The 24,621-nt window shown below is 46.8% G+C and overlaps 1 protein-coding gene across 2 annotated transcripts in view; it reads right to left on the bottom strand.

Annotated features, from left to right (window-relative positions):
- Positions 1–629: 629 nt before the first annotated feature.
- Positions 630–24,621, bottom strand: part of CRY2 (cryptochrome circadian regulator 2) — a 33,072-nt gene continuing 9,080 nt past the window's right edge. Inside the window, exons 3-13 of one of the 2 annotated variants that reach the window (XR_002086899.2) lie at positions 23,670–23,812; positions 13,451–13,635; positions 9,679–9,767; positions 8,114–8,254; positions 6,976–7,287; positions 5,972–6,123; positions 5,577–5,779; positions 4,965–5,054; positions 4,287–4,428; positions 3,248–3,429; positions 630–3,113 (exon numbers count right to left, since the gene is read on the bottom strand). Coding sequence is in view for 1 of the 2 variants with exons in the window: in XM_006274071.4 (XP_006274133.1) it covers positions 4,289–4,428; positions 4,965–5,054; positions 5,577–5,779; positions 5,972–6,123; positions 6,976–7,287; positions 8,114–8,254; positions 9,679–9,767; positions 13,451–13,635; positions 23,670–23,812 (1,455 nt within the window). In the remaining variant the exon portion in view is untranslated. Of the gene's footprint in view, positions 3,430–4,286; positions 4,429–4,964; positions 5,055–5,576; positions 5,780–5,971; positions 6,124–6,975; positions 7,288–8,113; positions 8,255–9,678; positions 9,768–13,450; positions 13,636–23,669; positions 23,813–24,621 lie in introns of both variants that reach the window. The other variant, XM_006274071.4, reaches the window with a different exon arrangement.

The raw sequence follows: 24,621 nt of genomic DNA, 5'->3' as shown, positions 1-24,621 counted from the left end.
CCCGATTTTCCATCTCCAACGCAGGCTGGCTATACCATCTTTCATATGAAATCCCAGTTTTGTCCCTTGCATCCAGACAAGTTAGATTTTACCACTTCCTCCATCACATTCAAGATGGAAAACTTTCCCACTCACAACTAACTCAGCAATATCCTCACTCTCAGTGTTCACAGCTGTGCTCCACTATTTTTCTATCCTTTGGTTTTATTGTCAGTGATGGCTGGCTGTCTTAATTGTGGTAACAGCCTAACATCTTCACTCTTCCCGTGTTGCTCTCCACATCAAACTCCCTCTGTAAGATAGCCTGCAAAGCCATCCTCCTGTGTCAAGACCAAAAATAAACTGTATAATTTACTTCCTTCTTCCATCACAATTCTTTCCCTCACACTGAAAGCTGTTCAAGAAAGGAAATGTCTTGTACACGGCACCTAGCACACTGTGGGTGCTTCTGCCATCAGAATACAAATAGCAGGGATGAAACAGCAGAAGTGCCTGTTTCCCTCCACACATCCATAAAGCTCTCCAATAGGCCTTTTGGAGACTTTCTGTCTTTGCCCTGCAAATTCCCAAGCTATATCTGGATCTTGCACCATGGCAACCAAACAAAATTAGTTGAAACACAACACATAGTGGGTTAAAGACATTTATAAAAAAAGTGCGTCATATTTACAAACTTGTGTAAGCATGAAACCTTCCAAATGACAAAACTCACAGTTTTTGAATTCTATAAAGATACAAAGTGCAATTTTCCCCTTTTCCCCCCTGCAGCACGGGACAGAGAGAATCTCCTTCCCCTGCAACCTTCTGCCATCAGAAAGTGGGGGCCTGCTGGGTAAGGATTATGGGGGACAAAACACAAGCCCCTCTAAAGAGGAGCTGGAAATATCAAACTGAGGCCAGGAGCAACTCACTTGTTTCCTTGGGAAGTCTGGCCAATGGATTCCTCTGGGAAAAGAAAACTAGGGTCAGTGTCCTAATGTTATTAGTGGGATGGAAAGGTTATTTAGCTGCTCTTTAATAAAAATGCTCTTGGACACAGTACAGCTGCCCCAACTTCTCCACTCATCCTTTCAGATACCTTTAAGTCAGTTTCCATTTATTGTCCCAAGTTCATTTATGGGTTCAAAGTGAAGGCCCCAATACATAATGCAAATATTTCATCCCAGGTGGGAAATAGTCTGCTCTCTACAGCAAAGGAGCAGGCTATTAATGTTGAGCAGTATATGAACCTAAACAGTTATTTTCAGCTAGGGACTGTATCTGTGTCAAGTAGGAGTGAGTCATTTCAGACAGTAAATGAAAATAGTGCTAACAGCATCTCATTTTAAGGGACCAGCCACGGGACACAATCCCCGGTGAAGGCTAAGAAACAGAGGCTCTTCTACAACCACCCTCCCCACATCATCTGGGGTTGCAAACAGAAACCCTGTGCCAGCACCACGTTGAAACAACGCACGACAGAGACTGAACAAGACCAGGGAAAGTATATGTGACAGCCTATAAGCTACAAAGTTGTGTGGTCAGTATATAAAGCACTGGTTTAGGTACAAGAGGCAGGGGTACTGTGCAAAGTATGGGATCCTGGGTGTTAGTGTAGAAACCCAAACCACAAATGCAAAAACACTGCAACCTACAAGAGATGGACATCCACATGAAATGGGCTATGGAGCCCAAGGAAGACTTGCTTATGGGAGTTGCCCCATAGCCCAGCCTTATCCCAGTAGCACATTCACTCCACACCAGACGCTGCACAGACTCCACACAGGACACTGATCATTCTGTTTGAAAGGATTTCCTCTCAGGGAAATTAGTACAGGAGAGACAGAGTCCAGACCCTGGTAGGGCTAGGACTGTTCTCCATACCAGGTGTAGCTTTTTCTGTTATTGGAGCAGCAAATTTCAAAGAGAAATCTTCATGCATGATCCAGTCATAGGCTTATTCTCAAAAGAAAATCTTCCTTCCCCATCTCTAGGAGCTTCCTCTCACAGTGACCTCCAAGAGCTGTCCAGCCTGTGAAATGGTCCCATGTCCCTTTTGGAGAATGTTAAGGGTCATGCTAAGCATTTGCTGATTTAGTCTTCATCCAAGAATGAAGAATATTTGCATTCTTGAGTAATGTAGGGAGAGATTTTTTCTCTTTTCAGCCTTCATTTACTAGGCTAAACAAGCCAACCTCTTTCAGCCTTCTTTTGTAAGAAGACTCTCCATTCTTCTACTTATCTAATTAACTCTTCCCCTGTTCCAACTTGTATTTTTTTCTGGAATCAAAATGACCAAAATTGCATACAATCCCAGATAAAGACTTACCAGGGTCTTATACAATGGCATAAAATGCTCTTTACTGATAATCTCTCTCCAGATACAATACAAGACGGCATTTTTCTTTCCTGTGACTATCACAATAGAGGTTTGTAGTCATCCTGTGACTGACTAGCACATCCAAATCTTTCTGCTTTTTAGTTGTTCCAACTGACGAGGTTCTAGCTGCTTGAAGCAACTCTGATAATTAATCTCCAAAAATGCATAACCACTTTGCACTGTTTCATCTCATTTCGATTACTCCAGTGCTCAAGTTCATGCAATTCTTCCTGCACATTATCCTGATCTTCCTCCATGATGAAAACACCTCTTGTGGTCATCCAAAACCTGTCAGCATATTCTTCTTACATTTTGTGCCAAAGTCACAAGATGAGAATATTAAACAAACAAGAAGCAGGAGCTTTGGTAAGATTAGTCCTAAAACCAATGCTTGAAAGACTCCAGCAGTAACCTTCTTCCAGCCCAGCAGTTCCCCTTTCAACACTACCTGTTGCCATATCCTCAACAGACAGTTTCTTGCCCACCTTACAATTCCTGCATTAATTCCCACTGTGCTGACAGGCATATGCAGGCATTCTAATATGCTTTGGGGCTGGAGTGCTTGAAACCACGCCACCTGGGAAGCCACTAGAGTATTCAATATCTTGTACACCAGAGAACGTTATCCAAATGCAGGCTGCAGTTTAATCTCATTGACTGCCATTTAAGAGTGAGGAAGCTTGAGTATTTCTTTTGAGATAGACAAATGCTGCTCACTTCAGCTAGTCATTAAGTTTCATGCACTGATTGACACCTAGGAAGAAAAGATACACCTGGGAGTGAACAAGTCAACAGAAAAAAACCTCTTGTCTCCTCAACTCTGGGTTTGCCTTAGAAGGGATAGGTTTGGTTCCTGGGGCTTTTATATGTCAACGAGCCAAAACATACCCAAGCAAAAATGATGCAATGCCCCAGTGTGGCAACCATCGGAGTTACACATTCACATAGACACCCAACATTTTCAGCTGCTGATCACACGTTCTGATCCCTTTCACAGCAGCACCCCTTTACTGCTGTGGCGTGACCACTCCAGAGCTCCGACTCTTCCCTTGTGAATCTCTCATCTCTGGCTGCAGGAAAATGGGAAAAGAGAGTTTGTCTCAGTACCCTTTGCAGAGCTAGAACAAAACACAGCCAGCTCCTCCTAGTGGGAGCATCTAGAGCAGGGGTTGTGAACCAGGGCTACACATACCCCTAGGGGTACTTGGAAAGGTCACAGGGGGTATGCTGCTGCTGCCCACCGCCATGCACCACTTTTCCAAGGCTGGTGCTACAGCTGGTCGCTGCTGATGGGTGGCACGCAATTGGCCGGGCATGAAGCCCATCAGCAGCCTGTGGAGCCACATGTGCAACCAGCCGTGGGAAAGCGGGGTGTGGTGACAGCGCAGGGTGGTGGCGGTAGTGGCCACCACATGCAAGCCCCAACCCCTCCCCGCTCATTGCCACCAGAAGGGGTACACTTGCTAAAAAGGTTGAAAACCCCTGATCTAGAGCATTTTAGCCATCCTGGTAAAGATGTCTTTTCTCCATCCCAGTTTGTACCACTGTTGTGTGGGGCAAAATATGATTAGGGTGCAGAATATGAAGTTCTGTGGGGCAGCTGATAGGTGTGGGAAGGAGGAATCCCTTATAGGATGGGTCTAAGGGTAAAAAGCAGTCCGTGATTGCCAAAATGATAAGCTGCTGCCCTCTGTTGGTCAATTAATACTTTGCCAAGCAATAGTGAAATTATGAGGCAAGAGACACTAGAGAGAGCAGGGTAAACTATAGCCTCAACTGCAGAGTAAAGCAGTTTTAAGGCAAGTCAATTTTATTTTCTACAACTACTGAAAGTAATCCGAGCTGGGCATCACTAGCTGTCAAAAAACAAGCATGAGGCAAGCCACAGCCCCACAATAGCCTTAGGGCAGAATTACAGGTTACTCACATTCACAAGCTCTTGCTGGGAATCTCTGGACCATGCAGACCTGTCACTTTGGCTCGTTTATACAGGTCCTCTGTGCACATCTCCTCTATTCCCTCATGCTTGCGCTTTGGAGAGGCCTGGCCAGACTGTGATGGCTTCAATGCTGCAAGGGGGAAAGAAGTATCACTGCAACATCTCTTTTGACCCCAAGAATCTTCACCCTGACACTTGAGGCATTTGGCACATCAGACAGCAGGGGAAAATGAAAGTGTATGAAGCCAAAGTCAGGGGAAATGCAGCCACAATCTTCCCACATTTTTGACAAGTCTCAGACAGGGTGACTTCCAGCCTAGGACAAACCCTGGAGTCTCTTGTTTTAGTGAATAGCAGTCTTATACGCAGTTATTTTGGTCTTCCCCTACAAATAAATCTCTTCCTAACATGACCTATGCCTAGGCAGTCTCCAGGGAGCTGGGATACATGATGCCAAAAGGGCAGTCACTGATTCACTTCAGTAACCCTGAGTTCTGTGTACGTTTTTAGGAAAGAATCTCTTGGTGAGTCCCAAGCAAGCCTAAAAGGGAGGTGAAATAGATCTTTATTTCCCTCCCCACACTCCCTTTTCTTTTGTTGAATTAGCCTATGGGCTCCAAATTCCTATCAACATATCCGGGTATTTTACAAAAAGCTCCTGCTCACCTGTACTGGTGCTGCAGCCCTGAACTGAAGCTGGATCTGTGACTGGGCCACTGAGATCTTCTGCACAGGAAGGGACTGATGCCAATAAACCTAGGAAAGAGAAGGAAGAGAACTACAAATGCATTTCTGAGTAAGGAACATGCACTTTCTTTTCATTAGGAGCTTGGAATGCCCTGGTGCGATTACCACCTGGAGCATTTCTATCTGTAAAAGGCAAGTTGGATTCAGAGCTCAGTTCTTGCCAGGGATGCAACCCATGGCTTTCTTAATCTATCAGCACTCTCAGTGGAGCTTTGTGCCTAGGCTTGTAGGGTGAAAAACTAACCAACAATGGCGCAGGGCTTCCAGTCATTAGGAGGATTGTATCCAACTTCAGTCTTCCGAGAACAAATCCTAAAAGCCACAGACACACACTTGGTCTCGTCTGCCATCCTAAGTAAAGCATGCTCCTTAGGTAATTTTTTGGCAGAGGCCATTACCTCCTGCAAAGGCTAGTCAGGAGCATGGGTTTGTTACTTGTGAACCACTCAGTAGCATACTATCCATCTCCTTCAGCAGATACTGGGATAAACTGCATTATGGAGAGAATCTCTCACAGCTACCAGTACTTACAGAGCCCCCTGTAGCGTGACAGCTGCTGGTATATCTGTTTCATGCGCTCAATGTTTAGCCGGCTGGTCTCAGCATGGTTCACCATGGGTTTGGGGTAGTCCACCCCAATGATGCACTTGGCTGCCTTCTGCACCGACTCTGGGGCATTCCAGGGCTCATAGATGTATCGCGAGGGAAAGCCTTTTAGCTTGGGCAGATATCGCCTGCAGCCCAAATAAAGAGAGGCACTTACATTTTTTCACTCAAAGTTCAGCAGCATGGTATTTGCAAAGCAAAGGATAAGCAACCAGTCAGACAGCTGCTGCATTACCCCAGCCACCCAGGCAGACAGTTTATGTAGGTGTGTCACTGGCATACTAGACTGTATGGGGGAAGAACCCACCCATGTCACTCACCTAACGTAGTCACCACTGGGATCTGTGCGACGGCCAAAGCCTACAGGGCAGTAGCAGTGGAAGAACTGTTGAAAGAAAGCACTGCACGAAAGCCACATCCAGCTGCCTGCGTTTACACTGAAATCCGCATCCAGAAGCAGCTCATCAAACACCTGCAGCAACAGGAGGGGAAGCCAGTAAGGTCCTACCCTTGGAGGGTCCTTAACTGTAGGGGACATTTTACATATTAAGCACTGAGTTGTAAGAAAACACTTCCCAGTAACTGAAACAGGAGCAGAACTGCAGCCCACTGGCTCAAGCCATCTGTCTGGTTGTGTTTCCTTACCTTTTCAGTCATTTCCAATGGAACACAATCTGGTCATGCTATTAATGCCCAAGACTTTGGACTTTGCTGCTGTTCAGTTTTACAGAGATTCCGACAGTGACCTTAAATGTGGAGGTGTAATGCAAGTATGAAGCACTGACCCTGGGAAGAAGGATAGTTTTGAACATCAGGACAAGCACAGAAGTGCAAAAAAAAAAAAAAAAAAAAAAAGTCACATACGGTTATCCCCTTACTCTGAGGAGAAGCAGGGTTTCAGCAATAAGCCACTAAACCTCTTATCAAATCATTATTTTTTTTAAGTATCCCAAAATATGAGTCTTTTACTTCTCCTTGGGACACTGTGTAGATTAATATTTCACAGTTAGAAGTTTTCCTTGATTAGTGTGGAAGTAAACTGTTTAATGAAAAGGAAGGTCCTGCTAGGTCAAAAGCAATGAAATGTATACAAAAGAGATGGACTTGGAAGCACTTTGGCATCTACCAATGAGTTCTACCACTTTCAAAACCCCACAGAAGGTAGCAAAAGACAGGCAGATGAGAGCCTGGAAGAAAATCTTCCTTTCTATACTTCTTTGCACAACAAATGAAAGCCACAGTTGTATTGTCACCCTTGAAGAACATGCCAAGAGGACTCTGCACTAAATGGTTGGCTTTCTGCCTCTGGAAATTCCACACTCACCCTTACTCCGCACTCCCAGCTGATCCAGAGGTCACCCCGGGTCAGGAAGCAGGCCACAGCGTGCCTGGCTAGGTGGTGGATCCAGCCTTCTTGCCGCAGTTGCGTCATGATAGCATCAATCCAGGGAAAGCCTGTTTTGCCCTCGGCCCACTTTGCCAAGGCTTCAGGATTCCTGTCCCAGGGGATCTGGATGCAGATTGGGTTCCCTTCCATACGGTCAAATTTGGGGTTGTTGGTGGCTGCTGTATAGAAAAATTCACGCCAAAGCAGCTGTCCATATAGTGAGAGAGGTGGGGTGCTATTTCGCTTCACCTGTGGAAGAGGAGTGACAAGACACAGGGAAGATGCATAAGGAGGAAAATTAGCCTTTACCCAGCTCTCGCACTTGAGCAGCTGAGCTCAAGCCCACCTACACATTTATACAGGTTTCCCTCGCTTTATGCGGGTTCTGTATGTGTGAATTTGCTCTTATGTGAAGACCCTTTTCATACCAAAAATTTGTTATATGCAAGGTAAATTCACTCTTAGGTGACTGGCATGGTGGAAGCCTGCAGTCAGCTGCTTTGTGCGGTGCATTGTGGGAGTGACGCGCACCAAAATAGTCTCCTACGTGGGTCTGTGCTCCTTGTCTGTGACATGTTTCTGTAGTTGCTATCCCCATCATGATAGTGCCCTGTGCTTGTGTGTACTGTTTGCTATTGGCGAGTATGAAAACTGTCTTGTAAAAGAGGTAGAAATGGGTCTGGAGGTCAGTACAGTCAAGGTCTTGGAATGTATCCCTATTTGTTACATTGTAAAGTGGATTCCTTTTATGCAAATTCGAGTTATGCAACGTTTTCCAGGAACACATGTATAGCATAAAGCAAGGAAAACCTGTACAAGCAGGTCCCATTCAGGGACAAGGTCAGCTAATGACAGTTGGAAGGGCTGAGATGTTCTCCGAGCAGCTCTTTACCAACATCCCCATTCCCAAGGTGAGAAACCATTTGCATGATACATTACTGGAAGTGACTCATCCAGATGACAAAGACTGTCATTTCAGTTAACCCTAGATCTTACAACCTTGAGGGCCCAGCCTTGAGAATCTGATTAGCTCCTCTTAAAACCTAATTATGCTTACATGTTCCCTTTTTCTCACCTTCTTATATAGTTCCCAGAGGCGGTAGTAGAACAGGCGGCAGGACAAGCAACCAAAGCGTAAATAGGGACTGAGCCCTGTTGGGCTGGCCAGCAGCGAGTTGGCATTCATCCTTGGCCTTTCATAATTTGCAACCCAAGCCTGAGAGCATGTGGAGGAAGAAGTAAGCAAAAGAGAATGGGTTTGAGAAATGCAGTACTTCAAGGGTCCAGAGGCCTGCCATTAACTATCTATAGTGGATTTATTAGTTGATCAATGGGTCTTTCACACTACCCCTATGGAATTGGCTTGGGACATCTCCAACAGATGGACAAAGTGGCAACTTCCAGTCCTACTCCAGTAAGAGACACATGAATCATTCAGAGAGGATTCAGTCCAGTCACTGTGGCCTGGGAGGGGGTTATTAGTTCATGTCTGTATTGTGGGAATGGGCCTATGGCCTCCCAATGGTACATCCTGGTATGTGGGGTATGTCTACATCAGGGGCGAGCAATTATTTTGGGCAGAGGGCTGCTTACTGAGTTTTGACAAGCCATAGAGAGTTGCATGACAGGCAGTCCAGGGCAGATAAATATTAATTTTCTAGATTTTTTAGGGGCCCCACGGGCCAGATAGAATGGCCTGGTGGGCCGCATCCGGCCCACGGGCTGCGTTTTACCCAACCCTGGTCTACATGATAAAGGGTCTTAACCATCTCCCTGATGTCTTCTATTCTGGATGTACCTAATAATTACAAAGCATGACAACTTGCCATGATACAACAGAGCAGGGATTCAGTGGAATGTTCAGCAAGAAGCTCTGAAGTATTATCAGCCCCTAAAACAGCATGGCAGGACTTGAGCTATCAGCTCCATAACTGCCATAAGAAACGGCTGGTACTAGAGACTGATCAAAAGCTTTAAAAACAGTCACTTCTGTCTGAACAATTTACCTTCTATTGTTGTAACACCCAAGACTTCTACTGCTCTCTTTCAATGTATTTATTCTGCGCATACTAATAAAGACACAGTTATAAGAATGTATCTAGGTATTACAGTGACTGGCCCAACCAATACCAAGTAATATGGCATGTTGTATTAAGAGTCCTCACTTGTGCAGTGTGGAAGTGTCAGTCTGTTTGCCCTTGTCCTGTTATTACACCTGGACCTGCATAAATAGGTCTCAAAATGAAGACTAAGGAGATGAAAGTCACCTGTAGAAGGAACTACACTTTCATGGGAGGCTTGTAGTCCACGCTATTCCAAAGGGGGGGTGACTCCACACCCTTCAGACCCCAAGGGAGCTGCATAATTGGCAACTCTTGCAAGCAAATTCCACCATTAGATGTATGAGTATCAGAGAACCTCCATCCCCACTGGGTCTTTTGAAGGCTAGGAGTGGCAATGCCACAATCTCTATGCCAAACACAGCCCAGGTTATACAGAGACAAATCTCATCTCTGCTCATGTCTCTGCAATGTGGAGAGCTGTCTCTGGTTAGCACGTGGCGGAAGTGACAGCTAGTTTTAATATTTCCTAGCTAAGGGTTCAGCACACAGGAAGTGCTACCAGGTGAAATAAGGTTACCTTTCTTTCCAAATGCTTATCCAGGCGTGCCAAGGCCTCCATTTCCCCTCCTTGCCAAACTGCTGCAGCAAGACCATCCATGGGAAAACCTGTGAAGAACAAAGCTGGTAAGGTCTAAAGCCAACACAAGGTAAATGGCCTGGCTGGGCTCCAATTCTTGTAGTAATACAAGCAAGCTAAATAAGCAGCTCATTTTTAATCTTGGAATATTTGTTTTATTGTTGCTTGTAACACGGTGGCCTCCTCGTCAGGTCTCCACCAGCTGTCCTGCTCCTGAGGTAACGACCCGCTTCACTATCCCGCCACGCCTTGATGGAAAAATATGAGAGTTGCTACTAAGGCGGGAGGATACCCATTATATGCCCTGCTGACAAGGGCCTTAATACCTGCTCCATCCTCCTCTCTACGGGTCCCATGCCTCGCAGATGTTGCTCTGTTACCTCCCCAGCTTATGGCTGGAGCAAACTGAGCACACAGTTGTAGCTGTACCCTACAGCCCCAGAGAGCCACACCCCCTCTCACCAGGTTCCCACTCATTCCACTGGCTCTCACCCAGCCTCTTTCATACCGCCCTCTCTCCCGGACCACACTCATACCGCCTTGCTTCACCCGGCTTTCGGCTTAGCTCTTCACGCCTCGGTCAGGCCCGGTGCAGTTTGTTGGGTGTCTCCTGCTACCCTCACCTGAGCGTTGACTGAGCAATTCTACAACTGCTGGCCCACTTCACTCCTGGCCCCTTGCCGAGCCACTAGGCCCCACTGGGCCTCCTCACTCACCTATTCACTGGACCTCTACTCACTTGCCCACTGTAGTCATTGCCCCTCTCTCTCAGGGTCTCTCTAGTTGTCGCTGCTCTTTCTCAGGGTGTCTCGTGCCCCCAGGCTTTAACCTCCTCTGGACTGAGCTCTGCTTCAGGGCTGCTTAACGAGAGCAGGCTCCCCCTGCTCATTAGAACACCGCCAGGGATGTGGGCCTGGGGTTATAAAATGCCCCAGCCTGCCTTTCACCGGGGAGGTAACCGGCATTTCCTGGGGGGCTCCCACGCCAGTAGGAGTCCCACCAAACCACCCTTCCCCAGCAGGGTGCAGTTTTAAGCCTTACCCAGGACAAGGGGTCACCTCCACCCCACAGCCCCTGCCTTTACCTCCTGATATTCCTGGAGCAGCCTCTCAGCCTGATGTTACCTCTTTTCTCCTGCAGCAAACTGCAGCCCAGTTTATATCCCTGGGTCCAAAAATGGTTGCCCTTATCAGGCAGCCGGCTGCTGGCTGTTTTCTGCCCTTAAAGTGGCAGGCACCAAAGGTGCCCTGCCATATTTCTGTTCTTGTCCTTCTACAACAGAGCAAACCATTTAGAGCCAGGAAACAACTGTAATCTGAGAGATGGCAGGGTAGATATGCATCATCATTCTCTCTCACACTATCCAGGAAAAGTGATTATCATGATACCTTAGTGTGCCCTAGGCCAGGGGAAGCTCTGTCAATGATAAACAGAATAGGCAACAGGGGGCACCTCGGACAGCCTGCAGATCCCCAGGGTCCATGGAGCACAGGTTGAAAACCACTGGTTTAGATGGATACTGCTTTAAAGGGAGCCAGCAGTACTGTGGATTTCAATGCACCAAAGCTTTTGTTGAGACCTACCAAACTTTTCATCAAGCCTTTGCCTTCCTGCCAATTGGAAAGTATCCCACAATATCTTCATACTATTGGGCAGCTGGTGGCTCATGGTGACAGTGTTGCATGCACAAAGACAATCCTCTGCATAGCAGCAATAATTTGGCCTTTTCCTTACCTTTAGATTCAGATACTATCAGGGGATGGGGGGTGGCAGAGATTGTGCTCTGGCCTCTTCCCCAAACATTTTGTTTCAGTATCAATGGGTGAACGGACTGAATATAACAAACACGGAACTAACTACTGTATCTTCTCCCTTCCCTCCACCCTCTTAGAAGTAAAGCCCTCTCCCTCCAGGATCAGGCAGCAGAAAATGAGTGGAAATAGGTTCAATAATATCTTTCACCTTTGTGACCAACCATTTTTAATTTGGGAATTCACAGGCAAGGCAAGTTTGATTGGCACAGATTAACCTGTGATTAGTATTCATTAATATTAATATGCTCCCCCCGAGTTGTTACATGCAGTCTTATCAGAGAATAATGACAGAAGCAGCAGTTGGTTACACTTTGTCAGTGTAACACTGACAAAGGCTGTGAGTGCCAGAACTAAGAACAGGCAAAGAACTACAGGTCAGGACTGAGGTATCGCAGAAGTATGGGAAGTGTGCAGTTTGCAATAGACTTGAGCATTAGAATAGATCAGGGGTGTCCATCCTTTTTGAATGTGGGGCCAGATCACAAACTTTTTATCACCCAGTGGGCCGGCGAGCCATATTCAAAGACCTCACAGGAAGTGGTATCACATCAGGAAGTGATGTCACGTGACCTTTGACATCAATGAAGGTGCAGGAAGTGATAATGAAATGGGTCTGGAAATGTGGTTTAAAACCCAAAATAAAAACAATAAAAACAGTACCTGATCTAGACCCCATGAGGCAGCAGGCATCCTGCCACCAGTCAAACAAGACCTTGGGAAGAAATTTCCAACAGCTTCTTGCCAATGGGAGGAGGTAGAAATTAAAGAGAAAACCTCTTCCCCTTTTCTTTTTGTCCATGTGTTAACTGACAAGGCACAGAATAGAGCCTGAAAACCTTGCTGTATTTCCAGTACCAGCCCTCTGTTCACAGAGGTTAGAACATCGAGGGAGTGGAACAGTCTGCCTAGGCAAGTTGTGGACTCTCCATCATCGGAGGTGTTCAAAAAGATGTTGGACAGCACTGGTCGGGTATGATCTAGGCCAGCGTTTCTCAAAACATGGGTCACGACCCAAAAATAGGTCTCAGGAATATATGAAAGGGTCATGAGCAAACTTTAAAAATGGGTTCTCCTTTAAAGGAGAAAACCATATAACTGTGGCTTTTTTCTGGCACTGGGGGAGGCACTGTCTTCCTGCCCCAGCCCTACCTGCGGCGCCCCCGCCAGGCAGGAGGCGGCAGAGGCAGACAACGAGGGTGAGCCCGGCCGTCACGCGACCTCTGCGGGTCCGCATCGCCGTGCCAGGTTGCAGGGAGCCGAGGCTGGGCGGCACCTCGGGGCACGAGCGCAGGCTCCGCCTGAGCCCGGGGCCGCCCCGTGTGGCACGGCCAATGCTGACAGCCCAGTGGGAGGAGGCACCTGCCTGTGCCGCTCTGCCTCTGCCAGTGACCCAGGGCCGGGCGGCCAAGCCGGGCTGCCTCTTGCCTGTGGGCGGGGAGCAGCGAGTCGCTCGGGCCGGGAAGTGGTGGCTTCCCCACGTGGTGCTGGGGACGGGACGAGGCGGGCCAGGTCTGCACTCCTCTTCCCACATGCACTGCATCAGCAATGTCAAGCTGATGCAGCGCGCGTGGGAACCTTGTCCCTTTCCCAGCCCTTCAGCAGCCATTAGGAAGCTGCTGAGGGGCTCAGGGATGGACAAGGGATTCCCGTCGCAGCACCGCGGGCTGCAGAAAATAGCTTGGCGGGCTGCATGTTGGACAAGCCTGGAATAGATTGTCAGTGGTTCATTTTCACAAACTCAAAGACAATGAATGCCAAAATGCTATTTGAAGGCTGAAGATGGTCCAGACCTGCTAAGAGTAGCAAAGGCATTCTGGAAAGGTTAGAGACAGCAAAAACAGATCCTCAAAGAGCTTATTTGACTAGACATTACTCCCTCCTTAGCCCTGGTCACATACCCAGCTCCTCCAGAGATGGGACTCCATACACATCGTCATGATTCTCCTGGATCTCAGCTTTGCACTTCTCCATCTGCTGGCTTGTTATGCTGCTCACTGGCTTCTTGGGAAGCTCCATGCGGCTAATGATGGCTTGGAAACGTTTGTAGGTGAGGGGTGGTTTGTTGCCATTCAGCTCAATTATTCTAGGACGGGAAAAAAAGAGAGTTAAAAAACAGCCTTGCTCCCACAAAAAGATTGTGGGACAGCATGTTAAAACTGCTTCCCCCCTACTCCCTTGGGATATTCCTTCCCCTGGATAGAGGAATCCCAGACAATCCCATCCTCCATTTGAGTCTGTTCCCCAATACAGGTACTGAAAACACACACCGGACCCGTTTTTGTGAAGAGGAAAAACGAAATCTACCCTCAGTGCCACACTGCCTCCCAGAAAAATCCTAGCCTAAGCATCTTCATCCTCCCCACTACGAAATCCCAGCCTGCAATTGTTCCTCCCTATCACTCCCGGGTGATGATACCCCAGCTTATATACATCCCCCTCACTACACAAGTCAAATCCCTGCCTGGGACTGCCCACCCTCATTTCCTTTGCTTCACTAAAGGCTAGAAAAATCCCAGTCTGAGCTGACTGCCATTTCTCCTGCTCTTGTCCTAATGAGATAAGTCCTAGGGAGTGGACAGACCTAAAGCTTAGAATATTTAAAATAGGTTTTAAAACCCAAGAGTCTAGACAAACAGGCCACTTAAGACCAGTTTGTTTCAAAAGCACACTGGGAAAAATCAAATACTATTTTGAAGTGGTGCTCCATGATATGTCTGGTCAGTTCTGCCTAATGTCAGGTCAGTTCTTCAGCATCCCAAACTGTACCACTCTTCACCCATCCACAAGCATATGCAAACCAAGGGGCTGCTCCAGAATGCAGCCAGGACTGTACTACCTACAGAGACTACAGTGGTAGGGAAGTGGAAAGCCTCCCTGATAGGGACCGTGGGCAGGGGTCCCAGGCTCATTTGGGGCAGGAAGTAGATTGCTAGGAGCTGGGGGGATTAGGGGGTGGTGATGCCCTGCTCATGGTTCCTGGGCCTCGGTGCTGCAGGGGCTCCTCAAGAACTCTGCACGTTTTCAACTGCTGCCCTGAAAGCTATGTAGTCTATTTCTTGTTGCTGCTAGGGCCCCTGCAGCTGCTGGTTCTCGGGCTCTTTTTGGGAGGACAGGCACTCAGTGGAGGGATTGCCCAGGGGGAGGGCAGGAGAGGCAATCCAGCTAAAACTCCAGCTTATTGTGCCCATGGGGCCACTAAAACGTTATTTTGTTTTTTCCAAAATCTGCAAAGGAAACCATTTTGTCAATTCCACTTCTTTGCACAACCCATGCTGCAGGTCCTAGGCTCACTTGGGGCAGTGGAAGGGTTGCCAGGTCCAGGGTATGTGTCACCCCTGCTTGCCCCCTGGGCGCCACCCGCAGACAGCCACACAACCCTCTCCAGCACTTGGCTACCTCTCCACTCCCCTTAACGAGGAGAAGCAAAATTGACCAAATGTTTTCCAGTGCAAGTTTTGCCAAAAGAAAAAAGCAGAGATCTTGGGGAGCCCCCAGGCACCAAGCCCGCCTCCCTGAGGCAGCACAAGTAGGGCTCTCACAACCCCCACAGCACCTGGCAACCCTTCCCCTCTAACACACTTCTTCCCGCTCCCCAAAGGAGCCTGGGATCCAGCAGCTGCAGAATCTGTAGCAAGCCAAAACTGGCATAGCAGCCTTTAGGGAAGGGGTTGACATAGTGGAAGAGATTGGGGTGGGGGGGGGCAGAATACTGAGACACCTCTGGGAACCACAAATAGGGAGGACACACAGCTGTACCTAGCACCTACCAACCCCAGATCTGCCCCTGTAAACCTGGAGCCCTACAGCACATAGTCTGTGCAGGGAAGAAAAATGGACAAAATGCTTCCAAGTGCAGGTGGAAAACAGAGTTCTTTTGGGGGAGGGGGAACAGAGGACCCAGCCTCCAGTCACACAAGCAGGGGCCACTCTGGATCTCCCAACACCTGGCAACCCCTCCACCCACACCTGCCCCCAACTGGGACCCCAGCAGAGTCCATGGTACAGGGAAGTACAACTGACATTGCTGCTTTTCAGTGCAGGTCGTGCAAAAAACAAAAGAAGTTCAGTTCTTGGCAGGAGCACTCAACCCTTGAGCACCACAAGGAGGGGTCTTGCAGCCCCACCACTCCTACCTCCCCCCAGAATCTAGCAACCTGTTCACCCTCCTCCATGCTCCCAGCTGACATAAGCTTGGGCCCCACCAAATGGGTTCCATTTCCTGTGATGAGGTCCAGGCTATTCCCCACCCCCCCACTACATGGAAGTCACTGTAGTGTCATCGTAGTGTCCGGTGACCAGTGGGGTCCCCCAGGGCTCTGTCCTTGGACCCATACTGTTCAACATCTTCATTAATGATGTGGACACTGGAGTCAGAAGTGGACTGGCCAAGTTTGCAGATGACACCAAACTTTGGGGCAAAGCATCCACACCAGAAGACAGGCGGATGATCCAGGCTGACCTGGACAGGCTCAGCAAGTGGGCGGATGAGAATCTGATGGTGTTCAACGCCGATAAATGCAAGGTTCTCCACCCTGGGGAAAAAAACCGGCAGCATCCTTATAGGCTCGGCAGTGCTATGTTGGCTAGCACTATGGAAGAAAGAGACTTGGGGGTCATCACTGACCACAAGATGAACATGAGCCTGCAATGCGATGCTGCGGCTAGTAAAGCGACCAAAACGCTGGCTTGCATCCACAGATGCTTCTCAAGCAAATCCCGGGACGTCATTCTCCCCCTGTACTCGGTCTTAGTGAGGCCGCAGCTGGAGTACTGCGTCCAGTTTTGGTCTCCACAATTCAAAAAGGATGTAGAGAAGCTTGAGAGGGTCCAGAGAAGAGCCACATGCATGATCAGAGGTCAGGGAAGCAGACCCTACGATGACAGAATGAGAGCCCTGGGGCTCTTTAGCCTGGAAAAGCGCAGGCTCAGGGGTGATCTGATGGCCACCTACAAGTTTATCAGGGGTGACCACCAGTATCTGGGGGAACGTTTGTTCACCAGAGCGCCCCAAGGGATGACGAGGTCGAATGGTCACAAACTACTACAAGATCGTTTCAGGCTGGACTTAAGGAAGAATTTCTTTACTGTCTGAGCCCCCAAGGTCTGGAACAGCCTGCCACCGGAGGTCGTTCAAGCACCTTCATTGAACACCTTCAAGATGAAACTGGATGCTTATCTTGCTGGAATCCTATGACCCCAGCTGACTTCCTGCCCTTTGGGCAGGGGGCTGGACTTGATGATCTTCCGAGGTCCCTTCCAGCCCTAATGTCTATATGCACGCACCTGTGTACCTCATCATCCATATAGATTTTAGTAAAGTATAACAATATTTTTTATTAAAGTCAGTCAGTCTTTTTAATTCAACATTTTGAGAAGCAGAAAACTGTAACTGCATCTTCCTCTTGGCATCCAGCCAACCTGGTGTCCCCCCCCCCCCCCCCCCCCCCCCCCCCCCCCCCGGGGGAATCCTGAGGAAACTCTGGACAGGGACCCTTTAAAGCAGGGGTTCTTAATGTTTTTAGACTCAAAGCAACCTCAGGAAAATGCTAGCCCTTGATTTTCATTTATTTTTTGACTAAAGAAGAATAGTAGAACAACTCTTTTTGGGGGGGGGGGGGGGGGTAACAAAAAACTCAGAAATACAGCAACCGATATGGACGTTTTTGAGACACTGGATGCCTATTTGACATCTCTGGATTTATCCTGTGAATTATGTTTGCACACCTAACTGTGCTAACATTGCATGGATCTTAAGGCATCCCAGGGTGCCAAGACACCCCAGTTGAGAATTACTGCTATGGCATAATGGTCTGGGTACTCTACCACCCCATAATTTCTAAAAAGTAATGGTTCTTCTTAAAACCCTTAGCAGTGTGTACGGACAACTCTATCCAGGGACAACTGTAAACTGGATCCCAATTATTGACATACTTGAAACTTGTTATATTTGTAATGTCCATCTGCCCCTCCAGCGTGTGTACCTTCTTCCCTGGATTAGAGAAATCCCCCTCCTTATATCCCCAACCCCATTCTGTCAAGAGCAGGTCTGCCTTATGCTCAGTATGTTTTTCCCATTAAGTAGTCTAACCTGTTTCAGTACAAACCAAGGAAGCAGGCAGCAAGGTGGCCAAAGCTCCCCACCCCTTCCTTCTGAAGCTCCCGCTGCCTGCTGGGGATCAAAATATGAACTTCACAGCCCTAGGAAACAAAGCTAAAAGGGTCTTGAAAAGACACCCTGGCAAAATATGGTTTCCAGGCTGGAAACAAAGGCATTATTACTCAGCATGGTGTTCAGCACAGCTCCAAGAAGAGAAGAGTTAACAGGATAGCAGGCAGAAAGAAGACTACCAGCATTATATAAAGCTGAGGCAGCTCAGTAAGCTTCCTGCTTGTGCACCAGCCATTTATGGCTGCTGCAACCTCCCCACCCATTTGAATCAACAACTTATGCAAGGGGCTGGGTGGGAGCCTAGTATTTCAGCAAATGCCATGTGCCCTCTCTTCCCCCACCAGCTGCACGTGTGGAAAGGAGGAGCTCCACGCAATCCTAGAGCCTTCACTGAAGTGCTGCTCACGTGTGCTGCTTAGTGACCTACCTTCCCTGCTCTACGCAACAACTAGAAAGCAGGACTAGAAGGTAGAAGGTTGCGCCCTGCTCTTTGCGTCACAGATGTTGCTTCAATCTAGGCCACAAGCAAAGCAAATCCCTGACCTCTCATGCATACTGAGAGGGGGAGACTTAAGTGTTTTAAAGCGATAGAACACCTAGGAAGATTAAAAAAAGATTTGCCACAAAGCTCCTACCACTCCTCCTTTCTCTACACAGTAAGCTATACGCATTAGAAAAAAAAAGAGGGGCAAGTGCTGAGCTAAGGGGCCAGAGGTTATCAAATACAACAGGTAAGTGAGTTCTAGGCACAACTCACCGACACGTACAGATACAGTGCATGGAAACACTGCTACAACAGGTAAGGTTTCCTCCACTTGCAAAGCCATCAAAATAACCCCGTGTTCAGGTAGTAAAAAGCCAGATAAGTGGAGGGACACAGAGGCCTCCACCCTTGCCCCTAGTAGTTTTCCTTGCTTCTTGTACCAAGCCACTGACGTGCTAGAACTCCACTCTGAGGAGAGGAGGCAGAAAAGAAAACCCAAGACCTTTCACAATTGTCCCTTTACTTTTTGTAAGCCCCAGAATATATGCATCACTGCTGTAATGGAAGCATGACACCATTCCAATAACTACTGCTCTACTGACAGGCTTGTTTCCAAGTGTAGTACACACAAGAGTGACAGTGAGATTGCTGTACAATCCTCATCCCATTTTAGCTCTCTAAAGCAGTTGCCTCTTCGCACTGCCTACATCCAATCTGTTCCATAGATTGACGCAATCTGTCTGGACCTGCAATACACAGTGCTACTGCCAGATCCCTGGAATCCCCCAATCATAGCTGTCTGTGCATCTCTATTATGACCTTAGAGATTCTTTGGTCAGGCAGCCTCCCCTGAACCCACACTAATTTGTTCTGGCTTTTGAGATGGGCAGAAGAGACTTGTATTCCACCTTCACCTTAAAAATAATTGAACAAGAATGAAGTCACTTCCTGGGCCACCTCATCTCCTAAAGTAGGTCAACAGCTCAGAAATGGAAACCTTTACATGAACTCCCTGCCCCATATCCTGGATGTTTTACAGCACCTGGAACAACAGATGCTATCATAATGTTTTTGATCATCCCATCTCCTCTCTGCAGTGCCACTCTACTTCAAAGGATGGCAATCTAGGCTCAAACAAATGCATTCATAGTAGCAATCCAGACGCGGCCAGAAGCAGCTCATGTCTATGGTGGACATCACTCTCTCAAATACCTCTTGACAGCAGGGTGTCAAAGATCTGGCTTGCACAGCCCCATCCTCTAGTACCCAGTGTTACCCCAGGTCTCAAGTCAACCCATACACTGCAGGCAGTGTATACCAGACTGGTCCCGTGCTGCACAACACACCTGTGCAGAGCCAGTCCAGAACCCTTGCCCAAATGCCAGATCCAGTGCATGTGGTGCTCACTCTGACTGGAGCAGGCACTGAATTTAAGTGGCGTGCGCACACACACACAATGACATGGGGCCAGCCCTGTGCTGTTCATCTCAGTACCCACACAGGTAACGTATAGTAATCCTCCCACTTGCTGTTTGAGTGGTAAGATCTTGGCTTTGTGCCCACTTTATGGAAATGGGAAACTCCTCCATAGCTTGTCTCTGGGGCCTAAATGGTTGAGGGCAAGCAAAACCCGGGGGCATCTAAACCCCACGTCTCTGGTCTTGGGCCTGCACATAGGGTGCTTGCCAAAGGATTTGGAAACATCTGAAACCCCAGATGGGTGAAGGATGTTTGCCAGTAGCACAGTCACTTATGCTTCCTGATTGACTGATGGATTTGGAATCGATTTGGCCGATTTGAATGGAACACAAAAAATTCTCTTAAAAAAATCTGGCCTGTAGACTGGTCCCATGATATTTATCCAGCCTGTGGGGGCAGGTGAGTTTGACATTGCTGCTTGACAGTACTAGGATTCGAGGGCCACAGTCCCTTGGACTTAAACTTCCAATTCAAACAAACTGCATCCATCCTACGAGGGGCACCCGAACCACAGAAGGAGAATCCCTTTTCTTCAATAGCATCAGCCCACTGGCTAGGTCATACATAGGAAGCCCTCACCCCCATCAAGAATGGGATGTGCTCTCCCCCATTTCCCACGCAGGAGGAGCTGGCCCTAGCTAACACTGAGGATGAGAGCCAACATTGACTGCTCACTCACCTAGCAGCAGCAGAGGCATGTTACATTGACACCACCTGTGATCACAGAGGTAATTGACTACTGCTTTATGTCAACTCACTTATCCATACTGTTTAGTTCTCCTTTTCCAGCTTATCCATCTGTTGTGATCCAAATCCTAGAGAAACTCTTTGGGTAGGGACTGTGCACGATTTGCATGTACCTAGAGCCTAGCACGGTGGAAGTCTAACTGGGTTTCTTCAGGCTCAGAGAACAAAAACTGAAAAAGTAACTGCAGGGCTAAATACAGGGGCATTAGGAGATGTACAGTTCATTAGCCATGGGACAAAGGACAGATTATTCCAGTTCTCCAGATATGCCTGTGTAATGTTTGCCCAGGCTCTATCAAAGGGTAAAGGCAATATGATCACACTTTAAGAGCCTGCACAGGAAGACGGCAGATAGCAGGAAACTTAGTCCAGAAAATCAGCATAAACAGCTGGAGGATGAAGTTGGCAAAATTCGAATCAGAAACAAAAATTGTTCTGGGAGTAATTAACCATTAAAATGAACTACAAGGGGATAGATGTAAAATTCTCTACCACAAGGTGAACTTTTAAATTGTTTTAAAAAGTATCTTTTAGTTCAGTCACATTTTGGGACTCCATGCAAAATTTACCAGGTGCAGTTTTATGGCCAGTGCTGTACAGATGGTCAAATGAAATCATCCCAGTCCACTCCGGTTTAAAAAAAGGCTACAGAATAATATACTTGTAGACTGTGACAACTGCTGTATTTCCAGGCATATGAACTATAAAGCGATTTAGATCTTATGGGTAAAATGTGGGGGGAACCAACTCAAAGGAAAAAAATACCTACTGATATGAACCCACCAGACAATCATGAAACAAGTAGCTACACTGAACTGATAGTAAACGGAACCAGGGGTGTCAGACTCATCTGGCCCCACTACTGTCAGCCCTGGCTTTCACGGGGCATAGGCCAAGCTGCAGAAATGGTGCTAAGCAGAAGGCTCCAAAGTCTGTTTCAGAGTGACCTTACTGTGAACCTCTACAGATGTGACAGCTAACTTGGTCAGCAAATAAAGGAAGCCAAACACAATTAAACAAAGCCCAAAGCCTGAAAGGAGATAAAGGAAGAACATACATTAAATAATCCATATACACTATATCATAGCTTTATCTTAAAATATTAGTAGTAGTGATTGATATAACCAAAATAAAAGTTATTTTGCTATAATAGATATATTTCTGTTAAAATGCTTAGATAATTTGTAAAAATAAGAACAGCCATGTCAAAGAAGATTATAAATTAAGAAGAAAAAGGCTGGTGTTGGACACCATTTCACACTGGCAAGGAAAGGAGATAAGAAACCCTCCCTCTTTCCCAAGGATATAAATCCTAACTAATTGACACCTAAGTCCACAAGAGATCTGGTTCTGTCCAGTTCCAAAAGTTTCAGTGAAACAAAGAAATTTAAATAAAACCAATTAGAGATCATTTATTAGAATTTTAAAACTAATCATCTATAAATATTGGGCATAGGCTGGAGGGACATTTGGAGAACTCAGCAAATTCAAGAAGACCTGCTGCCAATCTGAGTGCCACCCTCCTCCTATCTATTGAGACTCTGTAGCCAGTATATATGAGAATCTATGTCATGCTGTCACAGGCAGCCAGATAGAGGCTTTGGCATAAATGTTTGTTTTCATGCTTTAAGGTACAAGCAAATAAAAGGTTGGGCTGTAGACCTGTTTCTGCTTCTTTTATCAGTAGCCTACCCCATAAGGTTACCTGTACTCTGGGTAACAAAAATACAGGAGGACCCAACTCGAGAGAAAATAACCTACCAATATGAAGCCACCAGACAAAGCATAGATTTCATAGACACTAGGGGCTGGATGGGACCTTGTGAGATCATCAAGTCCAGCTCCCCTGCGATAGACAGGAAGTCTGCTGGGGTCAAATGATCCCAGCAAGGTATGTATCCAAACACCTTTTGAATGAGTCCAGAGTAGGTACTTGTATCACCTTGGGGGGTGATGAAACAAGTAGCTACACTGAACCAATGGTAAATTAAACCAGGGGCATCAGATTCATCTGGCCCCATGTAGGACCAGTCCAGGAGTGGCACAGGGCTAGATCAGACCTACAGACCAGTCCTGCCTGTCAGATCCAGCACATGTCCTGAAAGGGCCTGAGGGAGAAGGCAAGTACTGCATGTACCAGCTGTTTCAGGGCTGGATCCAGCCTGCAGGCTGGGCCATATATGTCCATCCTTGACACCCCAGAACTAAATTGTTATCTTTCCTGTTTGATTTAAAGCAGAAGTGTTAAAGTCATTTGGATTTCAGGATAAAGCATGTTTGCAGTCCAGATGAGCAGCGAGGAGCCGGTTTGCAGGCCTCCCTATGCAGTTGGAACTTGGCAGCAACAGCAGCATTAATTGCCATGGCTCATCCCACTACCAAATTTCTGACCCCATGGGCCTCATGATATGACACATAGGCCATACTTTTGCCGTCCCCCCACCCTAGCTTGAGAATTCTGAGTGTAGTTAACCTGAACTTGAAAATCCTTAGATGCAGCAATTATACATATTCATTTATAGTAGGTATTATGCTGCTTTTTCTACAACACTTTGCTGTTTGTGTAGGCCATCTCAAAAAGATGAAACCACAATGTAAGTAAGTCCTGAAAAACATGGTGAAGCCTTACTAGACTTAAATGCCTCATTTAAGAACTTGTTTTCACTGCTTTAAACAACCAAACAAAAAAATCCCATGCTTTTGACCTCAGTGTAATGTGTATAAGCTGCCCCATACTACACCCACAGGAAAAACGAAGCACTGCTGCTTCATCATGAGGTAAACCTGTTAAGGTCAATCCAAGCAATAGTTTTACAATAAACAGATTTGCTGAGGTTAACTTTGGTTCTTCCTGTGCGTTCACCATGGGAGAGCTTATGTGTCTGTGTGACCCTGTGGTAAGAAAGCAGTTTAAGCAACTGAAAAGTCCACAAACAGTAGTCAATAGGACATGCTAGAAATAATGACCACAGAAGAACAGAGGCTTGAGGTGACCTTTCCCCATGTTTACACTGCTGTCAGCACTTTCGGAGGATGGAGAAGGCAGTACTAGAATAGACTGCAATCCTTCTGCTATATTGGCGCTCAACTATAATTCATTATTTGAGTGTTCAGAGTTAGTTGTCAGTTTATTTGGTTTGATTTATTAGGGGATTGAAACCTTTCCTAGATTAGAATCCTTCTTCAAAAGCAAAATACCAGCCCCAAGCAGCACAACAGGTTCTGCTCTACCTCTTACCTGTCCAGGTCATAGAGTGTGTGAGAGTTCTCAACTACCACCTCCACTCCAGCTTCCTTGGCCAGTTTGATGATAGCTGCATCTCTCTCCTTCCCAAATGGTTCCGAGTCATACTCAAAGGTAAGACGAGTCACTCCCCATTCCTGCAAAGAACACAGTACACAGATGTGTCACTACAGACAACTGATCCCACTCAGCCAGCAGGACCACTAAGTGACAGAAGAAGATCCTTCTTCACAGCTTGCCAATATAAGGTCCAAGGAACTCTTACTTTAGGGGAGCTTAGACACAGTGAGAACTGCAGCAGGGAATGAGTGCTGTCAACAGCAAGTTTGAATGGAGACTATTAGTGAATTAGCCTGTATTTACCAGCTCTAGGAAAAATCAAGGTAAAAATTTGTTATGCAAACTCACTCAATTATGTTACTAAAACTCAGAGCTAAAAACACAGAACGTTCAGACCCTTATTATGCACCTTTACAGATCCTCCTTTTTGCCTACTAGCCCTTGTTCATTTCATTTCTCAGGCCTCAAAACTACCCTAATGCTGAAGTGTTTGGACTTTAACCACTTCTTGTGGAAATTTTCACTACAAGCTCCTTCTGACCTGTGTGTTTATTTATACGGAGAATGTCAATTAGTTTAAGCCAAAATAGAGGTCCTGAAACAAAATTTTCTAGGGCTCCACTGACTAGCACAAGAGAGAAGTAGTGTTCACCCCAGATTATGAAATGTGTGACAATGGAAAGCAGGACAAGGAATGACTGTAGGAACAGCACTAGAGCATAGAAGGGATGAGAACTGAGAGACTTTTCTTTTCCAGAATGGTAAAAGATGCTGGAATCCAGATTTTGGGCTATTTACTCTCCAGAATGGGAACTCTTTTTATTTTATTTAAGCCATGAATCAGTCTGATATCTTGCCATTTCTACAGACTTTTCATAAATTGCAT

This window comes from Alligator mississippiensis, chromosome 2 (genome assembly GCF_030867095.1).
Source record: "Alligator mississippiensis isolate rAllMis1 chromosome 2, rAllMis1, whole genome shotgun sequence".
NCBI classification, from domain to species: domain Eukaryota; kingdom Metazoa; phylum Chordata; order Crocodylia; family Alligatoridae; genus Alligator; species Alligator mississippiensis.
This window is presented reverse-complemented; position numbering and strand designations above follow the sequence as displayed.